An 18,842-nucleotide genomic window follows, 5' to 3' on the forward strand; every position below is an offset into this window, starting at 1 on the left:
AGAAGTCCCCAAAAAAGATGGTTGGGTTGTTTATGTATGCAGCTGCAGCAGCTAGGATTATTTTATGCACAGAAACGAAAAGAAGAAGTTCCCACCAAAGGAGAACGGATAAGCAATGAACTAGGCTGAATCTGCAAAGTTAACAGCTAAAATAAGAGAACGATGATTGCTTTATGGAGGAATGGAAGCCTTTTTCAGACTGTTTGGAGAAATATTATAGTATGATGAATTCGCGACCAGGATTCGAACTACGAGCAACAGAAAGAATTAGAGATTGTTGTATTGTGGTTATGATATAAAAGAAGAAAGATAGGATGCAGCAAAGGGGAAGGATTAAAAAAAAAACACCACGGAAAATGGGATGGGAAGTCGATAAAAGGAAAAAAATGATTATGTATCGATTATGTATTCTATGGGAAATTTGTAATATAAAATATATAGCCAACAAAAAATTGACTAAAATAAAATGTAGTCAAAAAATTGACTAAAATAAAAACCCCGTGGGGGCTCAGTCTCTTAGCTGCTGTACTGCACCAGCTCTAGAGCAAGAAAATTTATGGGAAGCGCTTTCACAAGTGCTACGCACCGAAATCATTAATAATTTTTATTAATAAGCTGGAAGGGCTGTCTATCTGACCCAGCATCGCCGCCCTGTGTTCCCTCTGTTCTTCTTAAAGGAACGGCACAGCTCATTCCTTCAGTCAGCCAATCCCCCATGATTAAGGGCTCTTGCAATTAGAGCGGGCTCAGAACGTTCCCTGACAAAGGGCTTGGCTTGATCCTCCATGGCCCGCTGAGAAGACAAGGGGGGAGAGACAGACTGAGTGCATGCTCTGCATCTAGAAGGACCCAGGTCCAATCTCCAGCATCTCTGAGTAGACCTGGGCAGGACCGGTGCTAGGGTTTCTTGCGCCCTAGGCAGACCACCTTCTGGCGCCCCCCGCCCTCCGCCAAAGCCCGCTTTAGCGGGAGGTGGGGGGGGTGGAGAGGCAAGCAGCAGTTTCTCTGCTGTAGCGAAGAAGCTGCTGCTCGCCCACCCCGCCCCCGCCCCCGCTAAAGCCTGGCCAGCGCCCCCTCCATTTTGGCACCCTAGGCAATTGCCTAGTTCGCCTTAATGGACGTGCCGGCCCTGGACCTGGGAGCCAGGACAGAAACCCAAGAAGGCTGCTGTAGGCAAGACTGAGCTGCAAGGGCTGGTGGCCTGACTCAGACTGCGCAAACACCACACATTCAAAGCAAATGAGCTTCAACAGTGAATCCTGCCTGGGGTGTAAACAGAAAGAAGGTTCTTTTTATCATATGTGGTGGCCTCGTAGTAAGGTTAAAGCTTACTGGGAAATAATAATTTAATAATAATAATTTATTATTTATACCCCGCCCATCTGACTGGGATTTCCCCAGCCAGATGGGTGGGGTATGTAATGAATTGAAAATGATGTTTAATATAACGCTTGTAAAGAACAACAACAGGAGCTTTTCTTTTGGGAATTATAGGGGCAGAACTACCAAAACTGTATAGAAACTTACTCATTTATGCGACTACAGTGGCAAGAATGTTACCGGGTACTCGCCCCAAAATGGCAATAAGCAGAAGTCCCAGCAAAGGAAGAATGGAAAGAAAAATTTATGGAATATGGAGAAATGGCTAAACTTACTGGAAGAATAAAAAGATAACAAACTTTTTATCAAAGACTGCAAATGGTTTATTGAATATTTACAGGTAAATTGTAAACAGATAAGAATATTGGTAGGATTATTGTAATGACCCGCAGTTTGACAAGAGTATATATTTAAAGTAGATGAATAAATGAGCAAATTAAGTTAATTTGGATATGCAGAAGATATTAAAAAATAGATTTAAGGAATCGCAGAAAGAAGGGGAAGGAAGTCAAGTTTTGAAATATTAAAGTGATTGTAAAATTAGTGAATTGTATAAACTTGAAAAGCATAAATGAATGAATGAATGAATCCTGGGAATTGTAGTTTGTTAAGGATGCTGAGAACTGTAGTTCTGTGAGGGGTAAGCTACAGTTCCGAGGAGTCTTTGTGGGGGAAGAGGGACAGATTGCTCCAGTCAGAGGGTCTGGGCTTTACAGCTTGTGGAGGCATCTTAAAATCAGATGGAGGGCTGGGTGGCATAAGGTCACAGGGGAGGGGAGGTTGCATACCCTTGCCCTGTGACCTCATCTCTGGCACAGCACAGCCTTACCTGGCATCGAACACAGTGCAGCGCAGCTTTCTCACGGCACCGCTGCCAACGATCTCAATCTGGAGATGGATTTCCCCCTGAACTTCCTCATCTGGGTCAATTTCGGTGAGGTTCAGCCAGCCGTTATAGCCTGGGAACAGAGACAGGGAGAAGGAAGCACAAGATTCTCAACTCAGGGGCAACTGTGCCCTACCCTCACAAGTGATGGCACAGGGTCAAACAAGATCACAGAATCATAGAGCTGGAAAGGGCCACAAGGGTCACGAAGGCTGAGTGCACATTACATTATCTATTTTCATTAGAGAAGTGTTGGAGGATATGGAGTTATGCCAAAAAAAAAACCTGGGACAAGGAGATAAGTAACTATACAACCTTTAGCAGACATATGAAGGCAGCCCTGTATAGGGAAGCTTTTTTAATGTTTAATGCTTTATTATGTTTTTATATATGTTGGAAGCCACCCGGATTGGCTAGGGCAACCCAATCAGATGGATTGGGTTTAAATAATAAAATGATGATTATTATGGAATAAGACAACCCTATTTTCATCAAAGAAGCGTTGGATTCAATTCTTCATTGCCAGCCTGCAACACAACGCATAGAATATCTGCTATTTTTTTACCTAAACGCCATGAGAAAAAACAAACAAAAATGGGACCTATAGTCGAAAACCTCTAAACTCCAGAGGAAACTAGGCTATCAAAGGCTGGTATACTGCACTGTTTAATTCTGTTGTCTGATTTCCTCATAAATGTATTTGCAATCTTGTTTGATGAAAAACGGTATATCAATACAGTACCTGCAACAAATAATAATAATAAAAACCTATAGTGGAGCAATTTACAAAGAACTGTGGCATTACAAGTGTGCTCTGTGAGATGTTGGAGGGCCTGCTGTCTTATTGAGAGAAGAATAACCTCCATAGCTGACCCACAAAAAGAACATGAAAACATTGCAATATTCACACAGCCAGCTCAGGGATTTGTTCTCCAGGAGACCCCTGAACCCAGGCCTAAAGCCAAGAAAGCAACCATCACCTCTGAATCTTGGGAAAGCATCTCAATTACTGGGCACAAACCACCCCAAAGGTCAAGAGAGGGGGATTCTTTTCTCTCTCTCCACCTCCATCCCAAAGATGAGTCATTGGGCCTCCCAAGACATCCCCTGATCCTTGAGCAAGCAGATCACGTCCTCTCTTTTGCTCCTGTCTAGGAAGGCAGATAAGGAGATGGGAGTGGGTGGAAGCAGGAGATCCAGCTGGGATCCAGTTCTTGACTGCTGCCCTCAGACCTGTCCTGGGTTCAGACCCACAAGGTTAACACACAGGGGGGAAATGGGACCCTATATGGATTGGAGAGAAAAGCAGCTGAATCTGAAATCTGCATGGATAAATAGCAGAGGATTCTGCTAGGGGACCCCCTCACTCCTATAGTCTGTGTTTGGAATAAATTGTGCAAAACAGGAACATCTACATATCTGCATTTAATTTCCACATTCCCTTCCCCTCGCCCTACAGCTGATCATGAGCAGCAGTTACAGTATGAGAGTTTGCACAGCACAGTCAAGACTGGGTTGTGCAGAGTTCACATGCATCTAGAGGCTCAGGTAACCGTCCCATGTGTTTAAAGGCACTCTTTGTATGGCCAAAAGCACTGCTTAAAAAAATGAATGTGATATTATTACAACTCATTGCCAAATTTGTTATCTATCAAACATCCTTGTTTTCTAAGAATAAAGGGGGAAGGCAAAGAAGATGGTAAAGAAATCGGAAGTTCACCTGCTTTAGTTATTTGGAAAGGACTCCATCTGCAGATATTGACTTTTTGGTGCAGGGACCGTGCACCAAATTTGTTCAATTTACTCATTCAAAATTATTTACTTCTCCAAACAGAGGGACTAATCTCACCTTTTGGGTGCTCAGCCAACAGGCTTTGGGTGATGCATACCTTCCCGATGACGTCGTCCCGGCTGGCAAGACAAAGGAAAACAAAAAACCTAAGGTAAATGGGATGTCCAAGAAACCAGAGAGTATAAGCCCGGGGGTCATTTCAGGTTTTATTGATCTGGACTAGAACTGAAATTGGATTGGAGGTAAGAGAGGGAGATTATCTCACACTGAAACCCACAGTATCACCTGAAGACATTTGATGCAACAACCTTTCCTGGCGACCCATCTGAGAAACCCTCTCCCAATGCTACTCCTTTTCCTTTTAGCACTAGGAACAGACGCCTTTTAACAAATTTCCCCAGAGCGTTCTCTCCAAATGGTAAAAGAACTGCTTGGCAGTGGAAGAGGCTGCTTTGGGGTCAGGGTTCTTCTTCCCTGCACATAATTCATAAGAGGGTGAGTGCAGGGCCGGTCCTCGCCCTAGGCAGAGTGATGTGCCTGCTTCAGGCAGCAGATTCTAGGAGTGGCAACAGCCCACCCACCATTCCCCTGAAGCCTGCAGATAAAGTGGGAGATCTTGTGATATTCATGTTTCAATTGGCAACCAGGTCAGATTCTGTAGGGGGGGGGTTGGGTACCATCTTGTGTTACCGGGGGGGGGGGGGCTACAATCTTGTACTTCACCTCAGGTAACAAAAGGTACATATCCAGGCCTGGCCAGCCGGCCCATCTGTCAGGGATGCTGTACTGTCATCCGCTCAGTAATGTGGAACAATCTGCCAATAGAGATTCAGCAAGCACCTTCTGTTTTGGCTTTCACATACCTGCTGAAAGCTTTTCTATTCCGCCAGGTTTATGCAGGCCACTAAGAATACATCTTCCCACAATAGTTATTTCTAAGGTTTTTTTTAATATATGGTCTTTATTACATGGTTTTATGTACAATTGATGTAAACCGCTCTGATTATTATTATTATTTTAAATAAAGCAAATCATTAAACCACCAACTCTAGCATGCGGGAGGCCATCTAAATTATATAATCTGGCATCTGAATGATTTGGATTAGTAATTGCATTATAGCTTGGCGTTGTTATAATGAGGCTATTATTGGATTATTGTAACTGAAAACTAATAAAAGTATTATTTTAAAATTATTATTTTAAATAGTGATATATAAATATTTTTATGAATAATAATTTTTCTCAGAAATGGCACCAGCCACACACAACAGGGAGGTGTCAGCAGACCCAAACTTAGCAGTAGCACATTTATTCATTTATTTACAGAAAAGAAAATTTAATAAAGGTTTAACCACTGCAGCTTTTGAGGTGTGAGGCACTGTGTTTTCCAGATTTATCACTTCCACATATATTTATTTATTCTGAACGTATTGAAATTTCTGCCGAAAGGGTAAATTTGGGTCAAACTGGGGGGGGGGGGGAGTACAGATGGCATTTTTATTAGGGTGGTGCTGTGAGGACGCTCCACAAAGCTTGCGTGCATGAGAAGCACGCAGTCCACAATAACCTGCTGTGTAGATGCAGCGCCAAGGAGGAAGAGCCTCATCTCCGCAGGAAGTGACGTCATACCTGAGTGCATCTTCGTCCATGACATAGAATGACACGCAGTGGAAGGTGGGGGGGAGGTGGACTTCGTATTCTTCGCCCCAGAAAGGAAATAGAGTTTTCCACACGGTGGCTGTCCTGGTGGGAGGAAGGGAGAGATAAAAGGACCTGGTGCTTAAAAGGGAAAGGGTGGTGTTATCGTACACAATCTGAAATGCAAGGGGTAACTCATGAGAAGGATGCTTGGATTAAGTCCAGATTTTGGCCCCTTTCCTCTGATTTGCAGGGCGGGGGGGGGAGCAGGTGTCTGGGGCGTAGCAAGGGGGGTGTATGGGGCAGTCCGACCCATGTTCCATAATGGAGGGGGTGACAAATTATCAAGGAACAATTACTGCCCTACTAGGGCGGTTCATAAAAAAACTTTTTTTAAAAATGCCTGCTCCAAAGGTCTTATCTTACTATACAAGGGATTATATAGCTATATATGAAATTTCATGCATATCGGTTAATATCTTGACCCTCCTCCACCAAAATAGCTGTTCACTTGGTTGTTTTCCTATATCGTGAAGGCTGAAATTTCAGTTCAGGGAGCACTTACTGTTCCCAACCCTAACCCTGTGGAAAGCCATCTAATTAGACTTTAATTTGATTTTGAGATTTTTTAGGAGGTAATTTAATTATTGTTTGATTTTATACCAATGTTATGTATCTGATGTTAGCCACCCTGAGCCCGACTTCAGCTGGGGAGGGTGGGATATAAATAAAAGTTTTTATTATTATTACTTGTTACTCCTTTGTAAGAATATATGAAATAACATAAAACCATTTTTGCAGGGGGGGGAATCAATGGGGGGGGGGGTGACAAGAAATTTTCCGCACCGAGTACCACCTGACCTTCCTACGCCTCTGGCGGGTGTTCTGATGTTCACCACTTACCTGATAATGGCTTCATTGTCAATTTTCACAATGCAGTAAGGGTCGCTGCTGCCTGTACTGGACAAAAGGAGAGAAAAAAATACAAATAAAGGATCTCCATGGCTGTAGCATGATACAAATTACCCCCAGAACACACTGATTCACCACAAGGAGGTGCCTAATGCAGAGTCAGACCACTGGCATTGTCTTCTGCATGGGTCTCTCCCAGGTTTACCTGGAAAACACCAGGGATTCAGCCCTTAGACATTTTGCAAGATTCTAGTCCTCACGGGTCTGGAAAAGGTTTCATCTTGCTCAGTTTCGTTCGCCCTGGCTAGCAGTGGCTTGCCTGGGTCTCAGCCCTACCTGGAGATGCCAATGATGGAATAGGGGACGTTCTGCCACTGAGTTATGGCCTCCTTCTACATTAGAGAGATTTCCAGCACCTCCGCCACCACATCGTGCCTCACAACGTTCTGCCAGGGGTGGGAAGCAGTTAAAGGCTTTAATCAGTGCAATTAGCCAACTAATGCTTTAATCCCATATCATTACACAGGCGTGCGCACACATGCTTCTGGTCATTTAGGAGGGATGACACGTTGGCATGAAGTTGTGGACTAAGGAGGTGCACCACAGACCTCTTTTCCCCCTGTATCAAATTTGGTGGGAAAGAAATGTCCAAAGCTCTGTTTTCCTCCCAACACAAAGTCCCCCCACCCTCCAGATTTCTCTTCCCTATTACCTGGACATTCCCTATGCGATCAACGTCGCTTTTTTCCTATTTGGATTTTCAAAGCATAACACATCTCTGGATTTAGGGCAGGGGGAAAAAAACTGTGGAACAGCAGCAGATGGAGGAGAACGATAGTTGGACAAATCTGTCCCAGGGATCTTTCCCAGAGGGATTCAAATTTCTCTTTCAAAGAAGGTGTCTACACCACGATCAAGCATAAGCAGATTTATTGTTGGTCGACACAGTACTGTGGGTGAAGAACCCCCCCCCCCCAGCTCATGCTGGAAAGAGGGGGTTGCACATCCCAGTTCACATCACAGATAATTTATACCCTAAGACCGTTCCGAATATCCCTACTAAAATTCCTATTGGTTAAGAATTGCAGTTTACAGGCTTCCCGATCTGCCTACATCATGTTTGCTCCTTAACATGTAAAACAGGTACCCCCAACAATAACATACACCCCATGTCCATTCAAATTAGCAGTTTCTACAATAGGGGTGTGTTTTATAATATTCATGAAGCATTTGAGCAAGAGTACTTGTTCTTAAAACTATCATCTGCTATTTCTCCTTGTTATCTCGGGTCACCTCTAAATTCAAGGCTAACAATCTACTTCTAACACATTCTTTACTTAATTGTAACATCAGCCAGGAAAAGAGCCTCTTAGGGAGTTCAAGCTTGTGAGTCCAACATTTGCTTTGTCTCAGCATCTCAGGATGTAAGACATTTACAACTCAGGTTGTAAAACCTCCTTGGGGCTCCTTTGAACCTCTTTGTTCACAGAATCTGTCTTAAGGCAGGCATGGTCATCCTCACCATACCTTCCCTAAGGATAAAATTCATTTTCATTCATTTATTCCACAACGACACATGAACAAAGGAGAATTAAAGGAGTCATGAGGCAATCTACGTTAAGCAGAGGTATGGACAGGCCCAGAGCCCACTAAATCTAGTTTGTCCCCATCTTTGGCAACACCAAGAAAGAGGAATCCAATGTCCGGTGCCAAGCCTTAGGACAGATATAAATAAGGCAGGCAGGTGGAGGCATGCTTAGGTTGGTAGAGCAGACCTCCATTCACCCTTATGGACCAGCCTCCATTTTTATGCATCCCCCACCCCCCCACCCCGAAAAACTATGCAAGTTAATTTGAGAGCCCAAGGACCTGGTCCATGGATGTAGCCAGGATTTTTGTTAGGGTGGGGGGCAGGCCATTTGTTGGGGGGGCGAACCTGAGTTTGCCATGTATCTTTATTGATTGGGGGGCAGCTGCCCCTCCCTGCCCCCCCTGGCTACTCCCTTGACCTGGTTGCTCACCTGCCCAGTGGCTGCAAGGACACTTGGAACATTGCTTTCCATTACATAGCAGGTTGCAGCTAAATCCGAAAGGTTTACTGTGGATTTTCTAGGCTTAACAAAGGTTCTCTCTGTTGACTCATTTTCACCTTAAATAAATATCATCCCCAAGTTATTACTGTGATCAGGCTGCAGGAAATGAACTATAAGATGTTGACCCAAGTGAGCTTAATTAAAGTAGGATAATAGCTACAGCAGCACTGGAAAGCTGGCGTTTAAAAAACTATCGTGAAATAAATATTAAATTTGAAAGCGTTAAAGCTTGTAAATCCATATGAACCTAACCAAACCTCCTCCATGAGAGGTCTGGATGGCAACAACACAAGAAAAGGCCTTTTCTGCAGTGGCTCCCCGTTTTTGGAATCCTCTCCCCAGGAAGGTTTGCCTGGTGCCTTCATTATACACCTTTAGGTGCCAGGCGAAAAGCACTGTTGCTGTTTAAGCATAAAGGTCCTATTTGTGGAGTGCAATCAATAAAACAATTGTTCGCATTGCACTGTGTGTGTACGATATGTTTTATTAGTGATCTTAAATATATTTTGCATATCTTCCTATATACATAAAAATGTAAGGCTGTCATCATGCAGCCCCCATTGGAGGTTTTGTAGTGCTGGATCACAATACTGGATGTGAATGAAGAATTGGAGTTGGGAAGGTGAAAAGTGAGCTTACTGGTTGCATGGGGTGGGATCTGAAAGCTTTAGGGATTTAATGTGAGGCAGAATGGCAGCAGGGCTCGTGAGTGGAACTAGCAGAGGAACAGCCCCTAGTATTTATACTATATAGTGGTACCTCGACTTACGAATTACTCGACATACGAATTTTTCGACTTACGAATGAAAAAAGTGCCCGCACGCCTACAAATTTTTCGACATCCGAAGGACATCTGTTGGCAGTTTTAGATGGGGTTTACTTGACTTACAAATTTTAGATGCGGTTTACTCGACTTACGAATTTTTCCGAATTTTTCATTTCCAATGCATTCCTATGGGGAAATCGCTTTTTTCGACTTACGAATTTTTTGACCTACGAATGTGCATTCGGAATGGATTAAATTTGTAAGTCGAGGTACCACTGTATATTAGAGTTGCCATATTTCAGAGAGTGAAAACCCAGATACAAAAGTTGTTGAGCTTTGTTTTTTTCTGACCTTTTTTTTTAAACCCCCCCCCCATTCCATTCCCGACATGGGTTGACATACGTCCAGGTTTCCCCGAATATTCTATACATTTCTCAAGAAGCTAGACAATACATATAGACTATGGTTAAAGCTATGTGTCCTCAGTTTCACATGCCAGCAGTGGGAGCTCACTGGAGCCAGAGGAAACAGTAGTATGTACACAGCCTAAGTGCAACTCTGACCCTTCGAAAGGTCTTGGCGTGAATGTAAAAACCAGAAAGGAATCCTGGCTGTGAAAAAAAGACCACAGAGGCAAACAAGACACTTGGCTTCCAAGAAAAGGATTTTAAAACCTTGGGGCCTCATCCAGAACATATGCACAAAGGAAGAGGAAGGGAAAAGAAACCAAATGGATATAAAAAAACAACAAACAACAAACTGAAGGCTGATTTAGCGTGTGCGTGTTTTCCTTTTGGATGACAAGCCCAAGGAAGGGCAGATAAGGTGCCACCTTTATTTTGGAACAGTGGCAATGCCCAAGGCAGTAATTCTCAATTGTTTTGATGGGCTGCTGAGAGATATGAAAACCACCAAAAGCACCTGCAAGCACTGTTTTGTGTGTACAGGCTGAGGCAGCTTGCTTACTATGTGGGACAGTACAGAAATGTGCATGAAATATGTATATGCTAACAACAGCTGCACACACACACCATATATTTAAACAACATTCCTCCCCTACCCCCCCCAAAAAAGAATAATGGGAACTGTAGTTTGCCCCTCACAGAAGTATAGTTCCCAGCACCCTTAACAACAGTTCTCTCTTTGGGTTCTTGGAGGGATGCGCTGCAAAGGCAGGGTGCTGATATAGCTATGCAAAGATGGAATATTTCCATGGGCAGCCGGTGAAGGCTGTGTGTGAGACAAACTCTGGCTCCCGCTGACAGGGCTTAACTTGCCCCTGATCAAATTAACATGGCAGGCAGCTGGGTTTCTCACTAGCGCCACTCTTCAGAAACACAACTAGCTGTTGAAAACCAGTGAGGAGATTTGGGGCCCAGTGCAAAGATCAATGCCTTCTCCAGAATTCCCCGACTGGAAGTAGGCTAATAGCTGTTATAAAGATGTTATAAAGAATTCTAAGGGCTCAAATATAGAATAAATGTTCATAAAATCTACAAGGCAAACACATACATAAGTATATAAACCACGTGCCTGAAATAGTACAGGAAAGCAATTCTGAAGCCATTTTGACTCTCCCAAATTGACCCCAAAGGGGACTCAGGCAGCAAAAGATCAAATCCCCTATTTTTTCCTATCACAAAGCACAGAGCACTGAGCTTCCCCTGCAACGGACAGGCCACCCTGCTGAATTGTCGGGTGCAGCTGGACCCTGCCATTATTCTGGATGCTAAGATGCAGATGTTCTTACCATCCATGCTGTGAACTAGGACCTGTGAGACCGGGGTTCACAAGCCCTCACACTCAGCCACGAAACTCGCTAGGTGACCTTGAGCCTGTCACAGTCTCTCAGCCTAACCTACCTCGCAGGGCTGTTGGATGGACAAAACAGAGAGGGAGGAGAACCACGAATGCCTCCTTGGAGGAAAGGTGCAATATAAATGTACGGTAAATAACAACCGGCCTAACTCCTTCAACAATACGTACCACTAAACGCACTCAGCTTCCCCCCCCCCCAAATGCTCTTCACAGGGCTTGGGTTCCCAGACCTTTCACCCCTCTGCCTTTCTCCATCTTTGGATACATTCCAGTTGAAAGGCTTTCCAACAAGAGATTTCAGAGAATGGCAAATTGTCAATAAAGAGGCCTTTTCCAAGGCTTATGCAGTGAGTAACCAAAACATGTATTTATAGAACTGAAAGAATGGATGTTTGGGGACCTGTGACCTAACCTCCTTCCAGTCACTTCACTGACTGTCCCCTTGGGCCCGTCCTGCTCAATCTGCCACCGTCTCAACTGAAGGTCAAATGAGCCTCTTGCTCCGATAGTGTTTCTCACTATCAGATTTCTAAAATGAGAGGGAGATGCCCAGGTCTCAAGCCTGCTTGGATACTCGCTACCACAGGGTCTCCCATATCAGGTGCCCAAGGTAAGAGAGACAGCACTCTGCACGGGCATGAAGTCATCCTGCAATCACACTGCAGGCTGCAAGGCTGAGTAGCAAACAAACAGCTTTGTTTGCAGAGTACCAGTGGGTGTGCAGTCCTTTTGTGTACACATTTTATGAAGTTATTGTGGATTAAGGATGGGAAAATCTGTAAATTTCAGTTTTCTCCGTTTCTCATTTCCCCAGACTTTAATTCGATTCTCCACATTTCTGCAGCCAACTTGCGGATTTTCTTTCTAAGAATCCTGATGAAAATTTCTTCAGGAAAATTTCTCCTAACAAACACTACTTGGAATAATCATGTTTTCCCTCAAAGAATTATGGGAGCTGTGGTCTGTTAACAGTGCAGAGTTCTTAGGAGAATCCTATTCCCTTCACAGAGCTACAATTCCCTGGGACTAATCTGGGAAGGCCTTGAAGTCCTGCATTCAGCACCAAGCCTGAAATTCCTCACCCCTGGCTTACTGGGGAAATGTGAGCTTCTGCTCCTTCTTCCTTGCAGACATCTGTTTCAAAGCAGTGGCAGCCTTCTGCAAGAGATCAAGCACATCAGTGGCTGCATTCACACTGTTAAAAAGAGTAAAGGCTTTGAGCGCAGAAACAGAGAGTAAGTCAATAAGAAAGGTGTCATCAAATTAGAGACTTTGGAATTGCCTCTCCCGAGTTATTCACTTGGCCATCTGCTGGGCACTCGCTAGATACGGGAAAGGTTCATTAAGCCAGCTGGACTTCATTTCCTCTGCGAGGCAAACAAACAGCCTCCATGGGAACAGGCTCCATGAGGGCCATTTCTAGCTACAGCTAAGGCACAACAGACCATATGGCCATGAGGAAGGCCTTGACAGGAGCCTGGACAGTGACAAATCTATGGTTCTGTTAAAAGAAATGGCAAGTGTCAGTTTGCTCAGGGTGTGTGTGTGTGTGTGTGTGTGTGTGTGTATGTGTTGCCTATTTCAGGCTCCTCCGCTTGGCTTCTCCCAGTGTAGAGTAGGTAATCTTGTCTTGTCACTTTCTTCCTGCCACCCAAAGAAAGATGCTTTAAGTTAAGGTTACCAGACGTCCCCGTTTCCCAGGGAAAGTCCCCGGATTTACAAATCAGTCCCTATACAACATCCATTGAAGTTTAAAAGTGTCCCCGGATTCATTCAATCTGGTAACCTTACTTTAAATCGATTACAGATGAGCAGGCATCGTGATGCAGCTGACAGATCTAATGCAATCTTCAGTAGCATTCATTAAAAAAGGGCAGGGTCCAGATCGTGGCTAGTAGAAATACTGTAGTTCCACTTTATTCCACAATGGTCAGGCCAGATCTGGGGCACTATGTTCAATTCTGAAGGCCACATTTTTAACATGTGGCAAACTGGACTGTGTGCAGAGAGTGATCATGACACTCAATGAGAGATCTGGAAACGCAGCCTGCTTCCGTGATTAGTATTCCCTGTGGAAGAACCATGCGTTGTTCACTTTCTAAAATGAGGCATCTCATACTGTGAATGAAACATCCCACCGGCAATTTCCCCCCTTCTCCAGTTTAAACTCTTCTCCCACCCCCAAGCTTAGAAACGCCAACTTTTTAAAAGCTCAAATGGAATAGCTGTGCAATTTCCTCAGGTCTAGATGGCCTGTTGTGCTGCTATTGTGGCCAATACCAGTTGTGTAGATTTAGATTTTTGGACTACAGCTCCAAAAATCTAAATTGTCTCTGATCACTGGAGTCTTGATGGGAGTTGAGTCCAAAAATCAAAGATCCAAGGTTAGGGAAGGGCTGCTCTAGCCATCTCTTTCTCTATGGGCCATGTTTCCTCTCTAGGAATCTACTAGCATTTTAACTCTTCCCTTTCCAAATAGCTTTTACATCAGCTTTTCGTCCCCACCCCCCCAAAAAATTGCAGTAGGGGATGGAAAGAATAATGATTAGGCAGATAATGGGGACAATACTGGGCTCAATGGACAATGGTCTGACTAGAAACAAGATGACAACAACAACAACATCTTTTAGAATAAATTAATGGGAGGCATGATGGCCATCTTCAAACATCTGAAAGTCTGTTTCATGCAGAAGATAGAACGATGGAAGCTGGTCCATTAGGGGCAAGGGGGCATTGACCCACCAATTTCAGCCAGCCCATAATGGCCTGCCTTCTTTCTTACAAGGGAGAGTCACAGGCTACAGCCACTCTGCATAACAACCCAATCCTTCCATTTCCAGTGTTCACGGTCTGAGTGCCATTGCTTGATGTAGCCAAAACAGAAACCATGCATTATGTGGAGATACCAGCAGGACTGGCGAACCCTCAAAGCTTGCACAAATGCAATTTTAAATGGGAGGGGGGAATCTCCGAAAAAGCAGCCCAATAAAGACTAAATCATGCTCTGTGGCCATGGGATACTGGCCGACTCGAAGATGGTGGGAGATAGGCAAAGCTCTCCGCTCTACAGCTTTGAGAACAGGCCCTTGTCTCTCCACCCAGGAAAGCAGCAAGGGAGTGAGGTCACAAACAGGTATTATATTTCATAAAATGTATACACCGCTTGATTGCAAAAGAATGTGGTCATCGTGTCTCAGGATGCCGCATGCAAAGTGCATGGGTCGCCCTCTGCCACGACTAGGTAAGAGTCAGAATGGGCAGGTGAGCCCAGGGGGCGCAATATTTGATCGGGTGATCCGTAGCCTTGAATGCCGCATGGTGCTAGCCCTCATGCTGGGTGTTTTTGCTTTTTGTTTTGTTTCCTTGCAATGTGCATTTAGGCAGAGCATATGACATTGGGAGACCACACCTGGCCGAGCCAGAGCCTGAGGTGGTGCCATAAATGGATTCCTTCCTCTACTCTTCATTAAACAGTACAGCTAGAGGCACTGTATAGCAGGAGACCAAATAATGGAATGCACACCTGAATTATCCTATTTTCAGCTCCCTGCCTTGGCCTTCGTTAATCATTTGCAAGCTAAAGGCTGAAAAATAAACAGCCATTTAATATGAAAAAGGGTGCCCTGTGAGATGGGAAAAATAGAGATATCTCAGGAGCTGGATTTACAGCTGTTTAGTTCTGCATTTAACCATTTGGCTGCTGGCTGTTATTGCCAAGTCAGCGGGATAAACAGCTCCACCGGTATAAGCATGAGACTTTTAATATCAGGGTCGTGGGTTCAAGACCCACACTGGACAAAAAGAGGGTTGTAGCGGGTTGGACTAGATGAGCCTCGGGGTCCCTTCCAACTCTACAATTCTATGAAATTTTAAGAACACGGTGGGGAGAGGGCTGCAAAAGACAGAAGGATTGTTCATAGGGCCTGAATGCCACTTAAAAACACTTAGCAAAGCTCCCATTGGCTCTGAAGGTGGCAGAATGAAAACTCCTTCAATGTTTTAGCGTGAATGCGTCCTAATCAACACATTTTGGCATGCCGTTCCTTCTAGTGCAATGCAGTTTCAGATGTTATTTTCACCAATATATTGATTTTTATGCTCATTCCCCCCCTAATATGTGGGTTTTTGTAAACGTTATTTTGTTCAACGACTGCATTACAAAATTTGGGTGTGTGCTAATTTTGAAGGATGGCTGTATTTTGGTTCCCATGTTGCTTTGGAAAGTGCAAATTTGATATATTTAACTTTAAATGTGAATAGATTTTCTCCCTCGTTCCTACTCAGGAGTGAGACTGAAGGCCACATCTGCATATATTTATTTTAAAAGGTTTGCATTTAATGTTCTCCTTTGCATTTTTGTGTTACCTTTTTTATATAGGGTTCAAACATCCTGTATCCTGATGAAGTTTGATCCCATTATAGACATGAAGGGTGTTTTGGTTTGTTTTAAGCCTAAGGGTGAGTGTCAGAATAAAGATTTAGCCACAATAAGATACGTATTCTCCTGAGGTACTATTTTAAACTTCCTGCCCCCACCTACTATCTGGTTATAATTCTGGCCACCAGTGAAGACTTGATGTTAAAACACACCTGCCCTTTGTACTACTTGAGCGTGTTGACATTTTTGTTTTGATGGGCCCTTGTTTTAAATCTTATTTCTGTTGTATGCATTCTTTTACCATAAAATACATACACACAAAAACTATTTTTGGCTGAGGCCTTTAACCAGTCTGCTCCTGGTTCAAGATTTTCCTCCAATGGACCATAAAGAAGATTGGCCTCCACCCAAGAACATTCTCTCACAGAGCATTCCATACACAGAGAAAGTGAGGACTCAGAAAGCTTTGTGAGAAAACTTACTACAGGCATTCCCTCTCCCCACCAACCAAACTGTCCCCCAGTTACTCAGTACTGTTGTAAGAATTTAAGGTCATATATATATATATATATATATATATATATATATATATATATATATATATATATATTTCACCAAGCAAACACAGGAAGAACAGGCCTCACACCATTTTTCACTCCCAAACTGACAAACTGTTTCTCTGCAAGGAAGGAGGGGTTGGGGAACCTTCCCATTATCTCAGTAATTAAAGTGAAAATCGTTGGCATCCTGATACCAGCGCCAGACAAAAGGGTGTGATTAACTTTGCTGGGAAGCAGGGAAATGTAAATATCTCCTTTGTTTTCACCTGATGGGTTTGGTGGAGGGCAAGAGGAGACATGGGGGCAGGGTCCAGGATGCTCAGATCACTGCTACCAGACCCTCCCAATTTGTGATGTATGTATGATGTATGGAGGGGTGGTCTTGAGCTGGAGGGCGGCAATTTCAAAAGTCTATATAGGAGCTTGCGCTCCATTGTTCGAGGTCTTTTGCTTGCAAAACACCCTGCTGCAGCAGTTTTCTAATAAACAAGGCCTTGCTTTGGGAGACTCGGTATTGTCTATGTCTTTGTGCTGCGTTGTCAGGAAGGGGCTCTTAAAATATAGTGCTCTTCCCGGGGTTATGGACTCCCTTCTGGAGACAGACCCAGTTACAGAATTTTTATAACAGTACCAACCCTAATCTTTGCCAGTTTCATTAAGCCAACTGTTGTAAGACCTACTTGCTTAAATATGGAAGAAGCCATAGGAACACAACAGTTCCATCCCCAGTTTAGCAGAAAAATCTTGAAACTCCCAATTTTCATTTTGAAAGATATCCAAGTTTCTAGTCCTCATGCGTGGCTGCAATCTCCAAATACCCACCCCAAATGGTAAGTTCTACTGCATTCAAAGAGGCTTTCCTTCCAAATAAATCTAATTAAGGGTTTAATCGTATGGATGCTTTGATTATACAACCCAACAATTTGACCTTCGAAGAACTTCACTTAAGGCAAATGTCCTTCTTAAACATTTCTGAGTGTGGTGCCGTACAGAGCATGAGGGTAGCTTACAAAACATTTGAAGAAAATTGAGTCGGAGAAGGAATGTCATGACGATCTTAAATGCTATTAGAAAGAGATAAAAAAAGGAAAGCAGCTATGAGCCTTCAGAGGGAAAGAAGCTTGCAACAGAGGATCTCTACATAATTTGTTAATCAGAAATTTAATCCACTTTTTTCTTCTTCTCCCCAATCCTGAGTACAGACTAAGAACTTCCTCAGCCCATAACAAAACATGTTTTTCTTCTGGAGGTCTCCGGGCTGTTAGCATTGAATAAACAGCTTTAAAAGGTCACACTCGAAATCATTTCCTCCCTCTGTAAGGTTTTATGCTTTGTTGACAGATCCACAAGGTTTCCAATTACCCAGAGAGCCTTCCAGTAAATGGTACACTGGCAGGGGGAGGTGGGAGGGGGAAAGAGACCCTCTACAATATGTTGCTCAAGTGAAGTTCTTTGTTTTGTTTTTCAAAGGGGAATATTAGTCACCAGAACAAGGAAACTTCAGTGGGTATGTAAAATGTACACAATGTATGGAGCAGAAAGAGAAGAAGCCAAAACGTTTCAACCATTTTTTCCCATAAAGGCACAAAATAAAAGTTTAGAAATGCTGCAAAATACATACGTTTGCTATGCTAGCTATGATTTGAGTCCTCTTGGTTTGACTGCACCACAGCCTGCTGGGATTGAACCCTTTGCCTGATCCGTCTGTTGTCTTGTTTCACTGAAGTCAAGTTGCTGACAACCTACTCGATACCTAACTGCATAGAATGTAAGCTGCTTGGGGCAGGGAAATGTCTTGGTACTTATATTACTCAAGCTTCCCACACCCCACCCATCGACTGCTCAAAAATGACAAGAGGGTCCAGACAGACCACATCATGATTTTTCTTGCTGCTGCAGCGGTTACAATGCACTGCATGCCAGATTTTCAACTGTATTTTTATTGCTTCCTTCATCCGTGTTATTTAGCGGCTTCCTCCTTCTCCATATTTCATACTCCTAATCCTTCCTAGTCCTTTCAAGTGTCTCCTCTCCCCACCAATTCTGGTCCGTCATGCTCACCTTGCAGGTGAATCTCAAGTTCTCAGAAGGACAGAGCAGCCACTGATCTCTACCATTTGCAGCCTGTCTTCCTTCTGTCCTTCCCAGACTTTCCACAGACCCCATGAGAGGACCACAGTTTGGGCTGCCTGCTCTACAGCAGGATTTTCACAGGGATGGCTTTATAGAGGAGACCAGGGCTCTGAGCCAATTTCTCATCCTAGCTTTAGCAGGCTCAGCACTAGAAAATGTGTTGTGGGTTTGGGGCTTCATCAGTCCTTCCATAATGTCGAAGGTATGCAGCGCTCCATTGTTTGCAATTGTTTTGGAACTTAGCCTGATGCCCCCAACCTTGCATGCAAAAGGTTCCAGGTTCAGATATTGGCATCTCTCATCCTTAAAGATCATGCTAACTGGGACTGAGGGCTTATACACACTTGCTTTTCCTCCACCCTTTCTAGGCACTGTCCAGACTTTACCTTACCAGACTTTTATGGGACGCGGGTGGCGCTGTAGTCTAAACCACAGAGCCTAGGGCTTGCCAATCAGAAAGTCAGTGGTTCGAATCCCCGCGACGGG

The 18,842-nt window shown here is 43.8% G+C and overlaps 1 protein-coding gene across 3 annotated transcripts in view; it reads right to left on the bottom strand.

Annotated features, from left to right (window-relative positions):
• Positions 1-18,842, bottom strand: part of RASA4B (RAS p21 protein activator 4B) — a 48,687-nt gene that overhangs the window by 19,650 nt on the left and 10,195 nt on the right. Inside the window, exons 2-5 of one of the 3 annotated variants that reach the window (XM_033171656.1) lie at positions 6,600-6,656; positions 5,688-5,801; positions 4,116-4,177; positions 2,210-2,339 (exon numbers count right to left, since the gene is read on the bottom strand). In XM_033171656.1, coding sequence (XP_033027547.1) covers positions 2,210-2,339; positions 4,116-4,177; positions 5,688-5,801; positions 6,600-6,656 — 363 coding nt within the window. Of the gene's footprint in view, positions 1-2,209; positions 2,342-4,115; positions 4,178-5,687; positions 5,802-6,599; positions 6,657-18,842 lie in introns of those variants that run through there. The other 2 variants (XM_033171657.1, XM_033171659.1) reach the window with 2 other exon arrangements.

Source organism: Lacerta agilis, chromosome 15, assembly GCF_009819535.1.
Source record: "Lacerta agilis isolate rLacAgi1 chromosome 15, rLacAgi1.pri, whole genome shotgun sequence".
In the NCBI taxonomy this organism is placed as follows: domain Eukaryota; kingdom Metazoa; phylum Chordata; class Lepidosauria; order Squamata; family Lacertidae; genus Lacerta; species Lacerta agilis.